This window comes from Micromys minutus, assembly GCF_963924665.1.
Source record: "Micromys minutus genome assembly, chromosome: 2".
Lineage (NCBI taxonomy): Eukaryota > Metazoa > Chordata > Mammalia > Rodentia > Muridae > Micromys > Micromys minutus.
The window spans coordinates 76363945-76379754 of NC_137971.1; the positions used below are offsets into that span (position 1 = coordinate 76363945).

Consider the following 15810-nt stretch of genomic DNA (forward strand, 5'->3'; position numbering starts at 1 on the left):
GCCCCCTCCCCCAGCAATGGCTCCACCCACAGGTGACAGGAACCTAGCACATCAATTGCCATGGAAACAGCCAAAGCATTCCCAGAAGACATCAGTTCTAAATCCCATCTCCCCCTGGGAGCAAGTGACGTCACTACCCCTACAAAAGACCGAAACCCTTCCTCCTCTCTCTCTTTCCTCTTCCTCTCTTCGCCCGGCCTTGACCCCTGCCCTATCCTGTTCTATTAAACCTCTCCACGTGGAACCGTGTTTGGTGTGGTCTGTCTGGGCCTAGGCGAGAAATCTAATTTACAACAGTATGGTGTGATGGTTTCAATAAGTTTGGCTCCTACAGACTCATGTTTGAATGCTTGGCCCATTAGAGAGTGGCACTATTAGGGAGTGTGGCTTTATTGGAGTAAGTATGGCCTTATTGGAGTAATTGTGTCCCTGTGGAAGCAGGGTTTGAGGAGATATATACCCCTTATATATCAAGCTATACCCAGTGTGACATGCTGCCTTTGGATCAAGATGTAGAACTCTCAGCTCCTTCTCCAGCACCACATCTGTCTGCACTCTGCCAGGATGATAATAGACTGAACCTCTGAAACTGTAAGTCAGCCTCAATTAAATGTTTTTCTTTATAAGAGTTTTGCTCATTGTAACTAGTAAGACCTTAATGCAGAGTATCAAACCTTAAAAAAAAAAAAAGAAAAAAAAAGGCAAGCACTGACAAAAATGTATTTGTATACATTTATGCAAAAATGTTTAAAATTAAAAAAAAAAAAAAAAAAAGAGTTGCCTTCATCATGGTGTCTCTTCACAGCAATGGAAACCTTAACTAAGACACAACTATTCTGTTGTGTCTGAAGACCCATGGCCAGGCCCCAAGAGTAAGACTCACTGTTTTTCAGTCTCAAGAAGACACCTTTACCCTGGATGCAGATGAATACACACCTGTGAGAACAGACAAGGTTGTGGTCTTTCCTGCCCCATTGTGTCCCAGAAGAACAGTGACCTGCCCCTCATATAAGTTCAGTGACAAGTTGTTTACTGCAGGTTTGTTTTTAAATTCCTGTGGGATGGAAGAGTGATGTGTTATCTATTGGTTAAAAAGTCAGACACACCCTCTGTACTTGTATCATCCAACACACGCTATCAATAATGGATGATATTTTTAGTTCCCCAAACTTCAAAAGGCAGTCCAGATACCCAGAAATGGGCTCAGCCTGGATGATAGGAAGATTTTTGGCAGTTAGCTGGCATTCCTCAGTAATTTGTGAAGCTTGTTTCCCTCTACCAAAAAGATCATCTCCTTTATCATTGGCAGAAGGGACAAATGGCTAAGGGTGGTACTCGTTAGCATACCAAAGAGCATGCTAGCCTCTAGACAATATCACAGTACATGTTCCATACATTTCAAAGAACTCATTAGCATCTTGGCTCTTCTTACCTCAGCATGTCCCCTACAGTCCCCTAGCTCACTGGCTCCCCTACTCCCAGCTCCCCATTCTCCTTATAACCCTGCTATTTTCTTGCACTCTGCTCTGCTCTGTTCCTGATGCTCTCATGGCCAGGTCACATTCAGTCCACTTGCCCTTTCTGCTCTGGACCCTTTCAGATGCCTCTGGCTGTTCTTTCTCTCTACACTAAACCCTTTATTAACAACGAGACCCTTCCCCTTAGCCATGCCACAAAGTAGTTATGTCATCAGTATTACTCTAAGTTAGATGTAGCTTTGTATCTCATAAATGTGTAAGTTTATAAACACCTCAAAATTGGCATGTCTAAAACCCTGAATATATCTATATTATTAACCTATATTTCAATAAATGTAAAAATCAAAATAATTGTTTGAAAAAATATTTTACTGTTCCTTCAAATTCACCTACTCTATCTCAATATGCAAACAAGAGATGTTTGAATATGATCCTATACCTTAACATAAATCATGCATAATCCCTGTTTTATAGAAGCCTTCACAAAACATAATGGGACAAAAGATAAGCACACACAAAAATTGCTGCAGATATGGATAACATTTTGAGGAAAACAATGGGCCTAAAATGGGACATGTGATAGTGCTTTAAGAGCTTAAGAAAGGTCAGATTGTAGTGGTCCCTGACCTCATCACCTTGAAGACAAGTTTGTTTGTTTCTTTCTTTATTGGTTATTTTATTTATTTACATTTCAAATGTCTTCCTTCCTGGTTTCCTTCCTGCAAAGCACCAATTCCATCCTCCCTCCCCTTTGCCTCTATGAGGGTGGTCCCCCACCCACCCACTCCCACTTATCCCTCTTACATCCCCCCATTTTGGGGTATCAAGCCTCCATAAAACCAAGGGCCCCCTGTCCCATTGATGTAAGATAAGGCCATTCTCTGCTTCTTATGTAGTTGGAGACATTGGTCCCTTCATATATACTCTTTGGTTGGTGGTTTAGTCCCTTGGAGCTCTGGGGGATCCAGTTAGTTGGTATTGGTGTTTTTCCTATGGGGTTGCCATCCCCTTCAGCTCCTTTATTCCTTCCCCTAACATGCTCCATATATTTGCATTTGTATTAGTCAGGTGCTAGCAGAGCCTTTCAGAAGATAGCCATACCAGGCTTCTGTCAGCAAGCACTTCTTGGCATCAGCAAATGTCTGGGTTTGGTGTTTGCAGATGGGATGGATCACTAGGTGGGATAGTCTCTGGAAGACCTTTCCTTCAGTCTCTGTTTCACTCTTTGTCCCTGTATTTCCTTTAGAGAAGAGCAATTCTGGGTTAAAAATTTTGAGATGGGTGGGTGACCGCATTCCTCAACTGGTGGCTGTGCCTAAATACTAGAGGTGGTCTCTACAGGTTCTATTTCCCCTTTGTTATTTATTTTGGCTAATGTCATCCCTGTTGGGTGCTGGGAACCTCTTGCTTCCCTGTATCTGGGACTTTCCAGTGGCTACCTCCAGTTCCCCATTTCCCACAGCTACTTATTCCTGACCCTCTGAACTTCTCTCCTGTCTCTTCCTATACCTGATCCTGTTCCCCTTTTTCTACCCATTCCTCTCTACCTCCAATAATTTTATTGTTCCCACTTCTAAGTAGGACTGAAACATCCACACTTTGGTCATCTTTCTTCTTCAGCTTCATATGGTCTGAGAGTTGTACCATGGGTATTCTGAGCTTTTTGCTTAATATTCACTTATCAGTGAGTACATACCATATGTGTTATTTTGTGACTGGGTTACCTTACTCAGGACTATATTTTCTAGTTCCACCCATTTGCCTAAGAATTTCATGAAGTCATTGTTTTTAATAGCTGAGTAGTATTTGACTCATAAATACATCACATTTCCATATTCATTCTTCTCTTGAAGGACATCTGGGTTCTTTCCAGCTTCTGGCTATTATAAATAAGGCTGCTATGAACATAGTGGACCATGTGTCCTTGTTATATGTTAGAGCATCTTTTGGGTATATGCCCAGTAGTGGTCTGGGTCTGCAGGTAGAACCTACGTCCAATTTTCTCAGGAACTACTAGATTGTTTTCCAAAATGGTTGTACCAGCTTTCAGTCCCACCAACAAGTATTCCTCTTTTTCTGTATCCTCCCCAGCATCTGCTGCTGCCTAAGTTTTTGATCTTAGCCATTCTGATTGGTGTGAGGTGAAATCTCAGGGTCATTTTGTTTGCATTTCCCTGATGACTAAGAATGTTGAACATTTCTTTAGGTGCTTCTCTGCCATTCGAGATTCCTCAGTTCAGAATTATTTGTTTACCTCTGTGCCCCATTTTTAAAATAGGGTTATTTGGTTCTCCAGTGTCTAACTTCTTGAGTTTTTTTTTTTTTTTATATTTTAGATATTAGCCCTCTATAAAATGTTGGTTGGTAAAGATCTTTTCCCAATCTGTGGGTTGCTGCTTTGTCCTATTGTGTTTTAATAAGACCAATACTGGTTTAAGGGCATCAACTCTGTTACAAAAGAAACCTTTGGGCCTAAGTACAACATGTAATGATAGTTAATAATATAGCATTTTTTAAATCTGAAATCTGATGAGAGCAGATTTTAAAACTTTCTCACTTAGATGAATTATTAAAACCAATGGGTGGTAATATATGTTAAATATCTGGGAATTATAAACCCTTTACACAGTACACATATATACTGTATACATAAAATATATAACATTTTATGTCCAAATTTAAAATTTTATATCCAATGAAAATATTCTGCCAGGAGGTACAAAGAAATCCTGTTTTGAGAAAACAAACAATAAAACAAAACAACTCTCCCCCAAAACAAAAACCAATAACAAAAAAAAAATCTTTCTTAGCTGAAGATGAAATAAGACTATTTCAGATTTTAAAAAAGCAGAAGTTAACTACCAGAGGGCTGCCAGTAACAATATACCTTTTACCACATCTAAATGAAGCACTGTATTAAGTTTATTTATTAACATAAATTTTTACAAAATCACATTATTACTGTTGCTATATCCATTACAGAAGAATGAAAGTAATAAAGATGGAGTGAATAATACATCATTTGTAAAAATGTATCAACTCCAACCAAGTTTTGTTTCTCATAGGACAACTATATTAATTATGATGCAAATAAGCAATGAAAGAATCTCTTCTTTATTGGATTAGCCCATCATGAACAATCTCAATGATCGTTGGTTTTGGGTTCCTGCAGGAACATTAGAAACAATACCTTGTGCAAATGCTTGATCTGGATTCCTGCCTCCAGGTTGGTAGGTTCAGCCTCAAAACAGTTATGAACTACAGGGAGGCGCTTTGTCTCTTCTGCAGACTTTCTAATTTTTGGTTTGCCAAACCAATATGAGTGCTACAGAAAAAGACAGGAGATCATTAACTAAAATAAGCATAAAATTTTGTTTTAATATACTGTTTTTAAAATTTTAAATCATGCCCAAAATAAGGGTTTGTTGTTAATTTTTTACTCAGTGCTTGGATTGGGATAAAGAACATATTATACAACATTCTTTTTATTAATGAATAAATAGAAAATATTAGTAACAATAAAAATTTTTTTTGAAAGAAAGAAAAAACATAAAGTTGGGTTGTTTGGTAGGGAGATGGGAAAGTGGGAGAGGGTCTGGGAAAAGTTGGAGTATGAGAAAAACATTATCAAACCTAAAGAATACAAAATTAAATTAAAAAGAACTGGAAACTGAATAGATCTATCACAAAGGGAATCAGAAATAATACCACTCCTACAAAGACTAGACTAAATAGTTTCATTAGGAAATTTTCTCAAACATTTAAACAAAAATTAACAGTTTTTATTCAACTTTTGAAAAAAAAACAAATTCAATTTGAGACTGGCATCATTCTAACACTCAAACTAGACAAACTATACATCTTATAATATAGATGCAAAACTCTTCAATATAATGCCAGCAAGCTGAATCCACTAGTATATTAAGATGATTATATGCCATTCCAAAGTGAATGTATTTCAGGAATGGTTCCAGATACTATAATCAATCACTCTAGTATCACACTAATCATAGGATCATTTCAATTCATGCATAATAAAAATCTTGGAAATCTAGAAACAAAGTGTTTTCATAAAAAAATAAAAAAACTACCCAAACTCCAAAGTTATAGATAACAATACTCAATGATCAAAGACTGGTAACTTTGTTTCTTAAACTATGAACAAGCCTGCAATGTCATCCTGAAAGAGGGGCACACTGGAGGCAGGTGGGAGGCACTGCCATGACCTGTGAAGATGAGGGAGGGTTCACCTGTCAGGAACATTAAGAAGCAGTGTGACTCAGGTAAGGGCAGGAAGGCACTCAGATGATGGGTTTCTGCTGCTGTAAGCAGAGGGACTCTAGGTCATGCAGCAGAAGCAGAAAAAGGGAACTGAGAGGAAGGACCCAAGCAGCTTTGTGGCTTCATGTCTACTGCACCTGTGTACCTGAGCCAGCCCCACAATGGCTGATTTTCTTCCAGTAGCACATTGTTTTTGGTTTTCTTTTAGGGAGGCATTGCATGGACAGAGGGCAGATATGGAGGGATGGGGATGAGTGGGATTGGGGAACATGATCTAAAATTCACAAAGAATCAATAATAAAAAAGAATACAATGAAGAGCAAAGGACAATTTGCAGAATGGGAGAGAATATTTGCAAATCATATCAAAAAAGGGTTTAGCATATTAGATACATAAGAAAGCAAATAACAATTATTGAATGGGCATAAGACCTGAATATCTGTTTCTATAAATGAGACATCTAAAGGCCAATAAGCACATAAATGTCACACCTATGATTTGTTAACAGAAAACTCAGTTAAATGTCACATAAAGCCTATGAGGGTAACTGCTGTAAGAGGAATGCATGAGTGAGGGAATGGAACCTTAGTACTTTACTGGGAGGGCTGACAAAAAAAAAAAAAAAAAAAAAAAAAAAAAAAAAAAAAAGATAATTTGTTAGAATTTTTTAGTTTCCAAAACCTTAAATCCAGAAGTGCCAGAAGAACTATCAATTTTATTACTAGCTATATACTCAAAATGGTTAAAAAGTCATATTCTCAACAAAATACAATAAACATGTCTTCCAGTGCGATGTGCAATATTATGCAGCCTACAACAGGATGAGTAAAGATTAATTCATACTGACACTTTTAAAACTGTAAGTGCTATGACTGTAGTCTGGGGATATAGTACCTTAGATTACAGGCTTGAGAACCAAAGGGAACTCACACCAGATTAATATGCAGTGCTTTATTAGATTCTAAAAGAGAGAGAACTAAGTAATTCCTATATCTAAACTTTTGCACTTGGTCCCTTTGATAAGTAAACCTGGAAAACCACTTAAGAAGTATCCACAGATAGGTAATTATTATGACTGCATTATTACACCCTTGAGTGGATAAATTCATAGAAAAAACAAACAAGTTAGAGGTGCCTGAAATAAAAAAAAACAAGAAGATGACTCCTTTTTAGATTATAGTTTTAGTTCTCTGAGATGAAAAACTGTGAGTTGTGGGGTCAAGGCTGCATACTGTGAATGTACACTGTAAATATACTAAGTATTAGTGACTTTTTAAAAAATTGCTAATTTTATGTCATATGTATTTCACTAAAACAGTGAAGATTTCTAAGAACTAGGAAACAGCTTGGCTCAGTTTACTCTTCCTGTAAGAACAAAGCTATAATATATTTTCAGGTATAATACTTAGCAGCCAAATTATCTACATTTTTTATCTCTAGTGTTAAAAAAAAGCTGCTAGTGGTTCTCAAGGTAGAGGAAAGACTGAACTGAATTTCAGAGAATGAACTTGGAGCCCTGGCTTATCACACTTGGCCACCGTGTCTCCGCTGTGACCACGCAGTCACTATAAGGCAATCTGAGGGATAAGAAGCAGATGTTCTTCTACTTCATGCAAATAACTGGTTAGCCCCTGAAAGGGACCAAGTGTTAAAACTTAGATGCAGGAGTTATTTAGTTCTCTCTTTGCTAGAATCTAATAAAGCACCTCACATTAATCTGGTATAAGTTCTCATTGGTTCCTAGCTCTCTAATCTAAGGGACAGAGGGGTCATAGCACTTACAGTTTTGAATGTTTTAGTGTTCTAGTCATACAAGTTATGCAACTATATAGACAGCAGAATTTATGGAACATCAAGAAATGCATAGTATCTCAGTATTAGGATTATCTATATTTGGCTTTTAATTTTGATTACATCTCAGATTAGGATGATCTATATTTGGCTTTTAAATTTGATTACATTTATGAAGTAGCTTTACAAAGCTTATGAACATTTGAAATAACAGCAACATTGACACTCACCATAAAAGGGGGTGTGAGGACCAAACAGTTGAAGGAGAGGAAACCCTAATCAGAATATATTGTATGAAAAAAAATCCATTTTCAGTAAAAGAAAAATAGAAAGAAAGAAAAAACTCACCATAAGAAAAAAATACCATGGCTGAGGCACACTACACTGTCCAGGAAAGACAGCTTCTACATACCAGGTAACAAGGCTGTATAAGAAAGCATCAAACAAGAGCATTCCAAGCATATAGCCAAAGTTGAGGTTATCCTCAAGACTGGCTGGTGTCCAAAGGTTGTGCCATTTTACACCGATCTCTGAAATAAAAGGGAGACATTGGGCATGGGTGAAATCTCTGCACTGTGAATTGTCCTTAGCAATTATATGACTACAGAACAAGGTGGTTACATTTCTCCCTTTTTTCTTCAAAACTTTTAAAACGACCAAGAATGACTTAAATTGAATGAATAACTGAAACAAACAAAGAGCAGTCCAAGAACAAGGAAGGAACAGACTTAGTAAATTTGTGTTTTTTCCTCTTAGAAGTTTTTTTCCTCCCACAGAAACAAGCACAAGAATGCCCAAATGTGTAAAACATATTCAGCAGTGCTGAAGCTGACTGACTACCAAACAGCAGAGAAAATCAATGAGTTCTGCTGCGCGACGGCACTGGGCACTGACGGGGCTGCAAAACAAAGTCAGCAAAGGAAGAAAAGAAGTGTGTTTCCTTTCCTGTGTCCATAGCAGGAGAGGGATGAGGGTTTGCAGAGAGAAGCCTCAAGAGTGGAGACTTACAAAGAACAACACTTCCGGAAGCTCATCTGTTCTTTACCTTTGCCCTTTCCCCCTCAACAGCCACGAACAAGCCATGAACAATAGATATTTTAAAAGAAAGAGGCATAACATAAAAAGTCCCATGGAAAACAAAAGTGATTATCAAATTTAATCCATTTTGAGAGGTAATGAACAATAAATTAGAAGTCACAGGAGTTAAAATATACACCACAGGAAATTTTCTGTAAGCTGAAGTCCTCCTGCCTCAAACAATATAAGAGTTCCTGAAAGATAATTTATGAGAAAAGAGACAACAACTAATGTAAAACTGATAAACCTGATTAAAAATAGTTAGAAAATGAAATGGTTGTGCTCTTCCACAATAAACCAGTGGAACTAAGGACCTAGATGAAGTAATATGGATTGTTAATGTTTCCTGCAAAGTAATAATTACAGAAGTATCTACAAATAAGTAACATACACAGTCATGTGATTGGCTACTTATTAGAAGGTTTTAAATCACTGTTGAAAACATTAAGTATTCTTAATTCTTCACATTAATTGAAAAATAGAACAAAAATTCACTAAGTCCTGATGATGGTTTTCATAGAACTTGATGGAACTGGTCCTAAAATTCAGATGTAACCTGAATGATAAAAGAACAGCAAAATAGGATAATAATAACACATTAAGAATTACATGCTCCACTACGTTCATGGAAGCCTTATTTATAATAGACAGAAGCTGGAAACAACCTAGATGTCCCTCAACAGAAGAATAGATATAGAAAATGTGGTTCATTTACACAATGGAGTACTACTCAGCTACTAAAAACAATGACTTCATGAAATTCACAGGCAAATGAATGGAACTAGAAAATGTCATTCTGAGTGAAGTAACCCAGTCACAAAAGAACACACATGACATGTATTCACTGATAATTGAATATTTAGGCAAAAAGCTCAAAATACCCATGATATAACTCACAGACTATATATGAAGCTCAAGAAGGATGACCAAAGTGTGGATGCTCAGTTCTACTTAGAAGGGGGAACAAAATAATCATGGGAGGTAGAGGGAGGGAGGGACCTTGGAGTTACAGGAGGGGGAGGCTGAGAGGAGGGGAGAGAAAAGGGGGGGCAGGATCAGGTGTGGGAGGAGACAGAGAGAAGTATAATGGGTCAGGGAAATTGAATGGAGGTGTGCAGAATAGAGTGGAGAACTGGGGGTAGTCATTAGAAACTCCCAGATGCTAGGAAAGCAAGGAGTTCCCAGGACCTAACTGGGATGACATTAGCTGAAATATGCAACAAAAGGGAGAGAGAACCTGTAGGGACCATATCCAGAGGTTAGGCACCATCCCCAATTGAGGGATGGGGCCACTCACTCATCTCAAAAGTATTAACCTAGAATTGCTTCTGTCTAAAGGAAATGCAGGGAGAAAAAGAAGAGCAGAGACTGAAGGAAAGGTCATCCAGAGACTGCCCCACCTAGGCATCCATTCCATCTGCAGACATCAAACCTAGACACTATTGCTGATGCCAAGATGTGCTTGCTGACAGGAGCCATAGTTGTCCTTTGAGAAGCTCTGCCAGTGCCTGACTAATACAGATAAGGATGCTCTCAGCCCCCCATCAGACTGAACATGGGCACACCAATGGAGGACCTAGAGGAAGAAGTGAAGGAGCTGAAGGGGTTTGCAATCCCATAGGAAGGACAACAATAGCAACAACCAGACGCCACAGAGACTAAACCACCAACCAAAGGAAACACTGGAGCAACCCATGGCTCCAGCCACAAATGTAGCAGAGGATTGCCTTATCTGGCCTCAAAGGGAGGGGAGCCCCTTGGTCCTGGGGAGGCTCAATGCCCCAGTATAGGGGAATGCTAGGACTGCAAGGTGGGAGTAGGTGAGGAGGCGCCCTCATAAAAGCAGGTGGGAGGGAAATGGGATAGAGGGTTTTTGGAGGGGAAACTGGGAAGGGTGATATCATATAAAATGTAAATAAATAAAATCGCCAATAAGAACAATTAATTGGCATGTAGTTGGTGTGTGACTCTCTACACTCCCTATACTATGATGGCAGAGGCATGGGGATCTCTGTGGGTCCAAGACCAGTTTGGTTTACATAGTAAGTTTTAGGCCTGCCAGGGATAATAGTTTAAATTGTATCTCAAAAACAAAAAACAAACAAATAAAAACCCCAAAACAAACAACCCCTAAACCCAAAATTAGTATCCTGTCATAAAATTCTTATGATACTGGTATTAAAAGACTTAAAAAATATAAGTATATTATAATTAAAATCATCTATTTGATAGCTATTGCAATATAAATAAAATTTAAGCTATGTTAGTAGTCTTTGAGACAGGACTTTTATAGCTTAGACATTTTAAAAATAATTCAGAGTCTTGCTATGTTGTTCAGGATAGTCTTAAACTCTTGGATTCAAGTTCCATCCTAACCTGCTAAGTAGCTAGGATATAGGCATTATCTCCTTGCTCAGTGTAAGTTGTCAGTACTTTTGCAAGTGGGAATTTATTTTGCAGATTAATATGTACATATGACCACATACACAGACCATAAACCACCTAAACATGGATAAGAAGTGGTTGGTTCTGGGCAAATGTTAAGCAATGTTACAAAAGAATAAAACCACAGCCTTGCATGGGGAAAAAGTCAAGATTTTAATTTTTTTAGAGAATAAAAATAATGGAAATTCTAAAATGATTTTACTTGACAGTGTAAGTTCATAGAAAAAAGATGAAACAATTTGAGCCTTTTCTTTCCTTTTAAAGTTTTGTTTATTCTTTGGTAATCTTATACACAAATACATGCACTTAGGACATATCCACTCCATGTTCCTCACCTTTACCTCATTTGACTTCCTCCCCAACCCTCTCTCTTACTTCATGTCTTTTTAAAATAACTTTCGAATCCAACTAGTGCTGTCTGTACATTCATGTGAGTAGGGCAGTATGGGCAATATACCATGGGCTGCAGTGCTTAAGAAGCTAACTCCTCTCCGCACTTAACTTACCAGCTAGGTGTGGGAGCTTTGTATGTTTCATGTTTACATAACTACATATAATAAGCAAGTTCTGGGGAAATGTAACATTTTCTTATCTTCTAAGAATTGAATCAGCAATTCCAATACCCACCTTGTATTTCCAACTTGATTAAAATATTAATCCCCAGTGCTAACACAACATTTGCACTCAGACAGGCAGTTATCTTGGTAGTAAGGTCCAACATTCCATAGTATTCAGAGATGAAGTTATAGGGAAAGAAACTGGCAAAAAACAGGAGGTTCCCAGCAGAAGCAGCCAAACGAGCTTCAAATAAGAAATTACAATTAACTCTTTATACTACAACAGATAATGAAGTTGAATGCACTTATATATGTTTCCAAAAAGCTACTATGTTTCAATCTTATCTATGAAGTAGACAAAATAACTGAACATGTAGATAGTTGTGAAATACTGGGTGTTGTTAATCTCATAAGCATGGGATTTTGTTATGCTAAACCTGCTCTTTCCTGAACAGAAATGGAGGGAGAACGGATCTAAGGAAAGGGGGTATGGGGAACTAGGAGTGGAAGGAGGGGAAACTGTGGCCAAGATGTATTATATGAGAGAAGAATTACAAATAAAGAGAAATAATTCTCATCAAAATATTAATAGGACATAAAATCAGGGTTAGTGAAGAAAGTAAAAAGAAAAATGAAACAAAACAGTAAGACTGCAGGCACTGCTTCCCAGTATCACTGCCATTCAGGGAAGGCGGCAGCATACGGAATCAGGAAAAAGTTTCATCAGCAAATAAGATACAAATCTAAACAGAATTCTCAAAAGAGGAACCTCAAATAGTCAAGAAACACTTAAAGTTATATTCTGCATGCCTAGCCATTAGGGAAATGCAAAACAAAACTATTTTGAGATTACATCTTAAACCTGTCAAAATGGCTAAGATCAATAAAACAAGTGACAGCTCATGCTAGTGAGGTTATAGAGTAAGGGAACACTCATCCTTTGCTGGCAGGAGTATAAACATGTACAGCCTCAATGGAAATCGGGTGGCAGTTCCTCAGAAAGCTGGGAATAGATCTACCTCAAGACCCAGCCGCTCCACTCTTAGGACTATACCCAAAGGATCTTCATCTTACCACTAGGACACTTGCTCAACCACATTCATTGCTCCCCTATTTAGAATAATCAGAAATTGGAAACAACATAGATGTCCCTCAACACATAAGTAGATAAAGAAAATGTGCAATATTTATAAAAATGGAGCATTATTCTTAGCAACAAAAACAACAAAAAAGAAAAAAAATTTACAGTAAAATGGATGGAACTAGAAAACACCACCCTGAGTGAAGCAACTTATATCCAGAAACACAAAAATGGTATGTATTTGCATATATGTGGATATTATTAGCTAAAAGTGATTTATATACAAGGTAAAATCTATAGAACAACAGAGGCTAGATATAGAGTGATGGAGTAAGGATATAGAGAGATCTTATTGGAAAGAGATTGATAGACAGTTAAGAATGGTGCTGGGGCATTGGGATGGGAGGATCAAGTGGGAAGGAAAGGGATGAAGGGTCACTTGATGGACAGTATGAAAACCTCGATCAGTGGAAGCTCTCTAAAGTATAGACATATATGAAGGTTGTACACCCTTCCCTAAGCAGCACACCACAAAAGCCATGTAAGTGGCCAGGCCCCTTTCCCACCCCAGCCTACCTCCACAGTAAAATGTCCTACAGGCCCTCTAACTCAACATGATTGACACATATTAACACATAGACGGAGGCAGCATGCACAGGGCCTGCATGGGTCTGCACCAGATGGGGTCCTGGAGCTAAAAGGAGAAGTGGACACAAGCCTTTATCCCTAACACATAAGCAATCTTCAGCTGAAAATCACTTGCAAACAAAAATTTAGTTTTTTACAAGAGTTATGGGTGAAGCAAACTAATCTTAAGTGTAGGTGGAATGCCCAGCAGTAGCTGGCCAATAGAAAGCTAACTTAGTGGCTTCTTTGGAGGTTCCTTTACTCATAATGTCATGTCTGGGCTCTTCCTTTTTTTTTAATAAAAAAATCATTTATATTTGTATATATATATTTTCTTCTGTCTTTATACCTTTCATTTCCATTGCATATATCTTTTTTATTAATGAGGGTACATTTAAACTTATGAGTTAACATGTTTATTTATTTATTTATTTATTTGAATGTTATTTTAAAAAACAAAGATAAAAGAAAAAATTTTAAGCATTTTTGCATAAAAGTATACTAATGCATTTTTGTCAGTGCCTAGCTTTTTTTCCACAAAGGTTTGATAACGTGCATTAAGGTCTTACTAGCTACAATGAGCAAAAAGTACATGAAAAACAGGATGTAACCCGGAATTAGTCAAAGTTTTCTTGGTATGTAAGGATTGAGCATAATGGCTTTTTCTTTTCTTTTCTTAAACTTCACACAGTCTGTGAGTTGTTTCTGGGGTGTTCAGAGCTTTCTGGGGTTAGTATCCCACTATCAGTGACTGCATATTATGTCTGTTCTTTTGTGACTGGGTTATCTCACTCAGGATGATATTCTCTAGATGCATCCATTTTCTTAAGAATTTTGTTAAGGCATTGTTTCTGGTAGCTGAGAAGTACTCCACTGTGAAAATATACCCAATTTTTTAATCCATTCATCTATTGGAGGACATCTGGGTTCTTTCCAGCTTCTGGCTATTATAAATAGAGCTGCTATGAACATTGTGGTGCATGTGTCTTTGTTGTATATTAAAGTGTCTCTGGGGTATATGCCCAGAAGTGGAATAGCTGGATCTTCATGTAGTACTATGTCCAATTCTCTGAGGAATGGCCAGACTGATTTCCAGAGTGGTTGTATCCCTTTACAACCCTATCAACAGTGGAGAAGTGTTCCTCTTTCTCCACAACCTTGCCAGCATCTGCTGTCATCTGAGTTTTGGATCTTGGCTAATCTGACTGGTGTGAGGTGGAATCTCAGGGTTGTTTTGATTTGCTTTTCCCTGATGGCTAAGGATGTTAATCACTTCCTTAGATGTTTCTCAGCCATTCGATATTCCTCAATTGAGAACTTTTTGTTTAGCTCTGTAAGCCATAGGGTTGTTTGATTCTCTGGTGTCTAGCTTTTTGAGTTCTTTGTATACCTTGGATATTAGGCCTCTATGTGACGTGGGGTTGGTAAAGAACTTTTCCCACTTGGTTGGCTGCCGTTTTGTTTTCTTGACAGTGTCCTTAGCCTTACAGAAACTTTACAATCTCATTAAGTCCCATTTGTCAATCTTTGACCTTAGAGCATGAGACATTGGTGTTCTATTCAGGAAATTTTCTCATGTACCTATGTGTTCTAAGGTTTTCCCTAATTTCTCATTTAATAGTTTCAGTGTACCTGGTTTAATGTGGAGATCATTGATCCACTTACACACTTGAACTTTGTACAAGGAGATAAGAAAGGGTCTATTTTCATTCTTCTGCATGCTGAGTGCCAGTTGGACCAGCACCATTTGTTGAATAGGCTGTCCTTTTTCCACTGAATGTTACAGCTCCTTTGTAAAAAATCAGGTGACCATATACATGAGGGCTCATTTCTGGATCTTCTATTATATTCCATTAATCCACTTGCCTATTTCTGTACCAGTACCATGCAGTTTTCAGCACAATTGCCTTGTAATATAGCTTGAGGTCAGGGATAGTGATTCCCACAGATGTTTTCTTGTTGTTGAATATGGATTTCGCTATTCTAGGTCTTTTGTTCTTCCAAATAAAATTGCACATTGCTCTTTCCAACTCAGTGAAGAACTGGGTTGGAATTTTGATGGGGATTGCATTGAATCTGTAGATTGCTTTTGGTAAGATGGCCATTACTAAAATGTTGATCCTTCCAAACTATGAGCATGGGAGATCTTTCCATTTTCTGAGATCTTTCTCAATTTCCCTTTTTAGAGGTTTGAAGTTCTTGTCATACAGGTCTTTCACTTGCTTAGTTAGAGTCACACCAAGTTATTTCATAGATTTTTTGACTATTGTGAAGGGTATCTTTTCCCTAATTTCTTTCTCCACATGTTTGTACTTTGAATATAGGAAGGCTACTGACTTGTTTGAGTTAATTTTATATCCAGCCACTTTGGTGAACTTGTTTATCAGCTGTAAGAGTTCTCTGGTGGAATTTGTGGGGTCGCTTAAGTACACTATCATGTCATCTGCAAATAGTGATGTTTTTACTACTTCCT

At 37.8% G+C, this 15810-nt stretch overlaps 2 protein-coding genes across 3 annotated transcripts in view; both read right to left on the reverse strand.

Moving 5' to 3' along the window:
- The window catches only part of LOC308417378 (phospholipid-transporting ATPase ABCA3-like), a gene marked incomplete at both ends in the record, with an annotated part of 87661 nt that extends 75793 nt beyond the window's left edge, over positions 1 to 11868 (reverse strand). Inside the window, 4 exons of one of the 2 annotated variants that reach the window (XM_080912658.1) lie at positions 937 to 1054; positions 4669 to 4803; positions 7899 to 8080; positions 11700 to 11868. In XM_080912658.1, coding sequence (XP_080768784.1) covers positions 937 to 1054; positions 4669 to 4803; positions 7899 to 8080; positions 11700 to 11793 — 529 coding nt within the window. Of the gene's footprint in view, positions 1 to 905; positions 1055 to 4668; positions 4804 to 7898; positions 8081 to 11699 lie in introns of those variants that run through there. The other variant, XM_080912657.1, reaches the window with a different exon arrangement.
- A 1435-nt stretch (positions 11869 to 13303) lies between these two features.
- The window catches only part of LOC308417669 (phospholipid-transporting ATPase ABCA3-like), a gene marked incomplete at both ends in the record, with an annotated part of 41134 nt that continues 38627 nt past the window's right edge, over positions 13304 to 15810 (reverse strand). The window contains one exon of the mRNA XM_080913008.1: positions 13304 to 13404. Within this exon, the coding sequence (XP_080769134.1) occupies positions 13304 to 13404 (101 nt within the window). The remainder of the gene's footprint in view (positions 13405 to 15810) is intronic.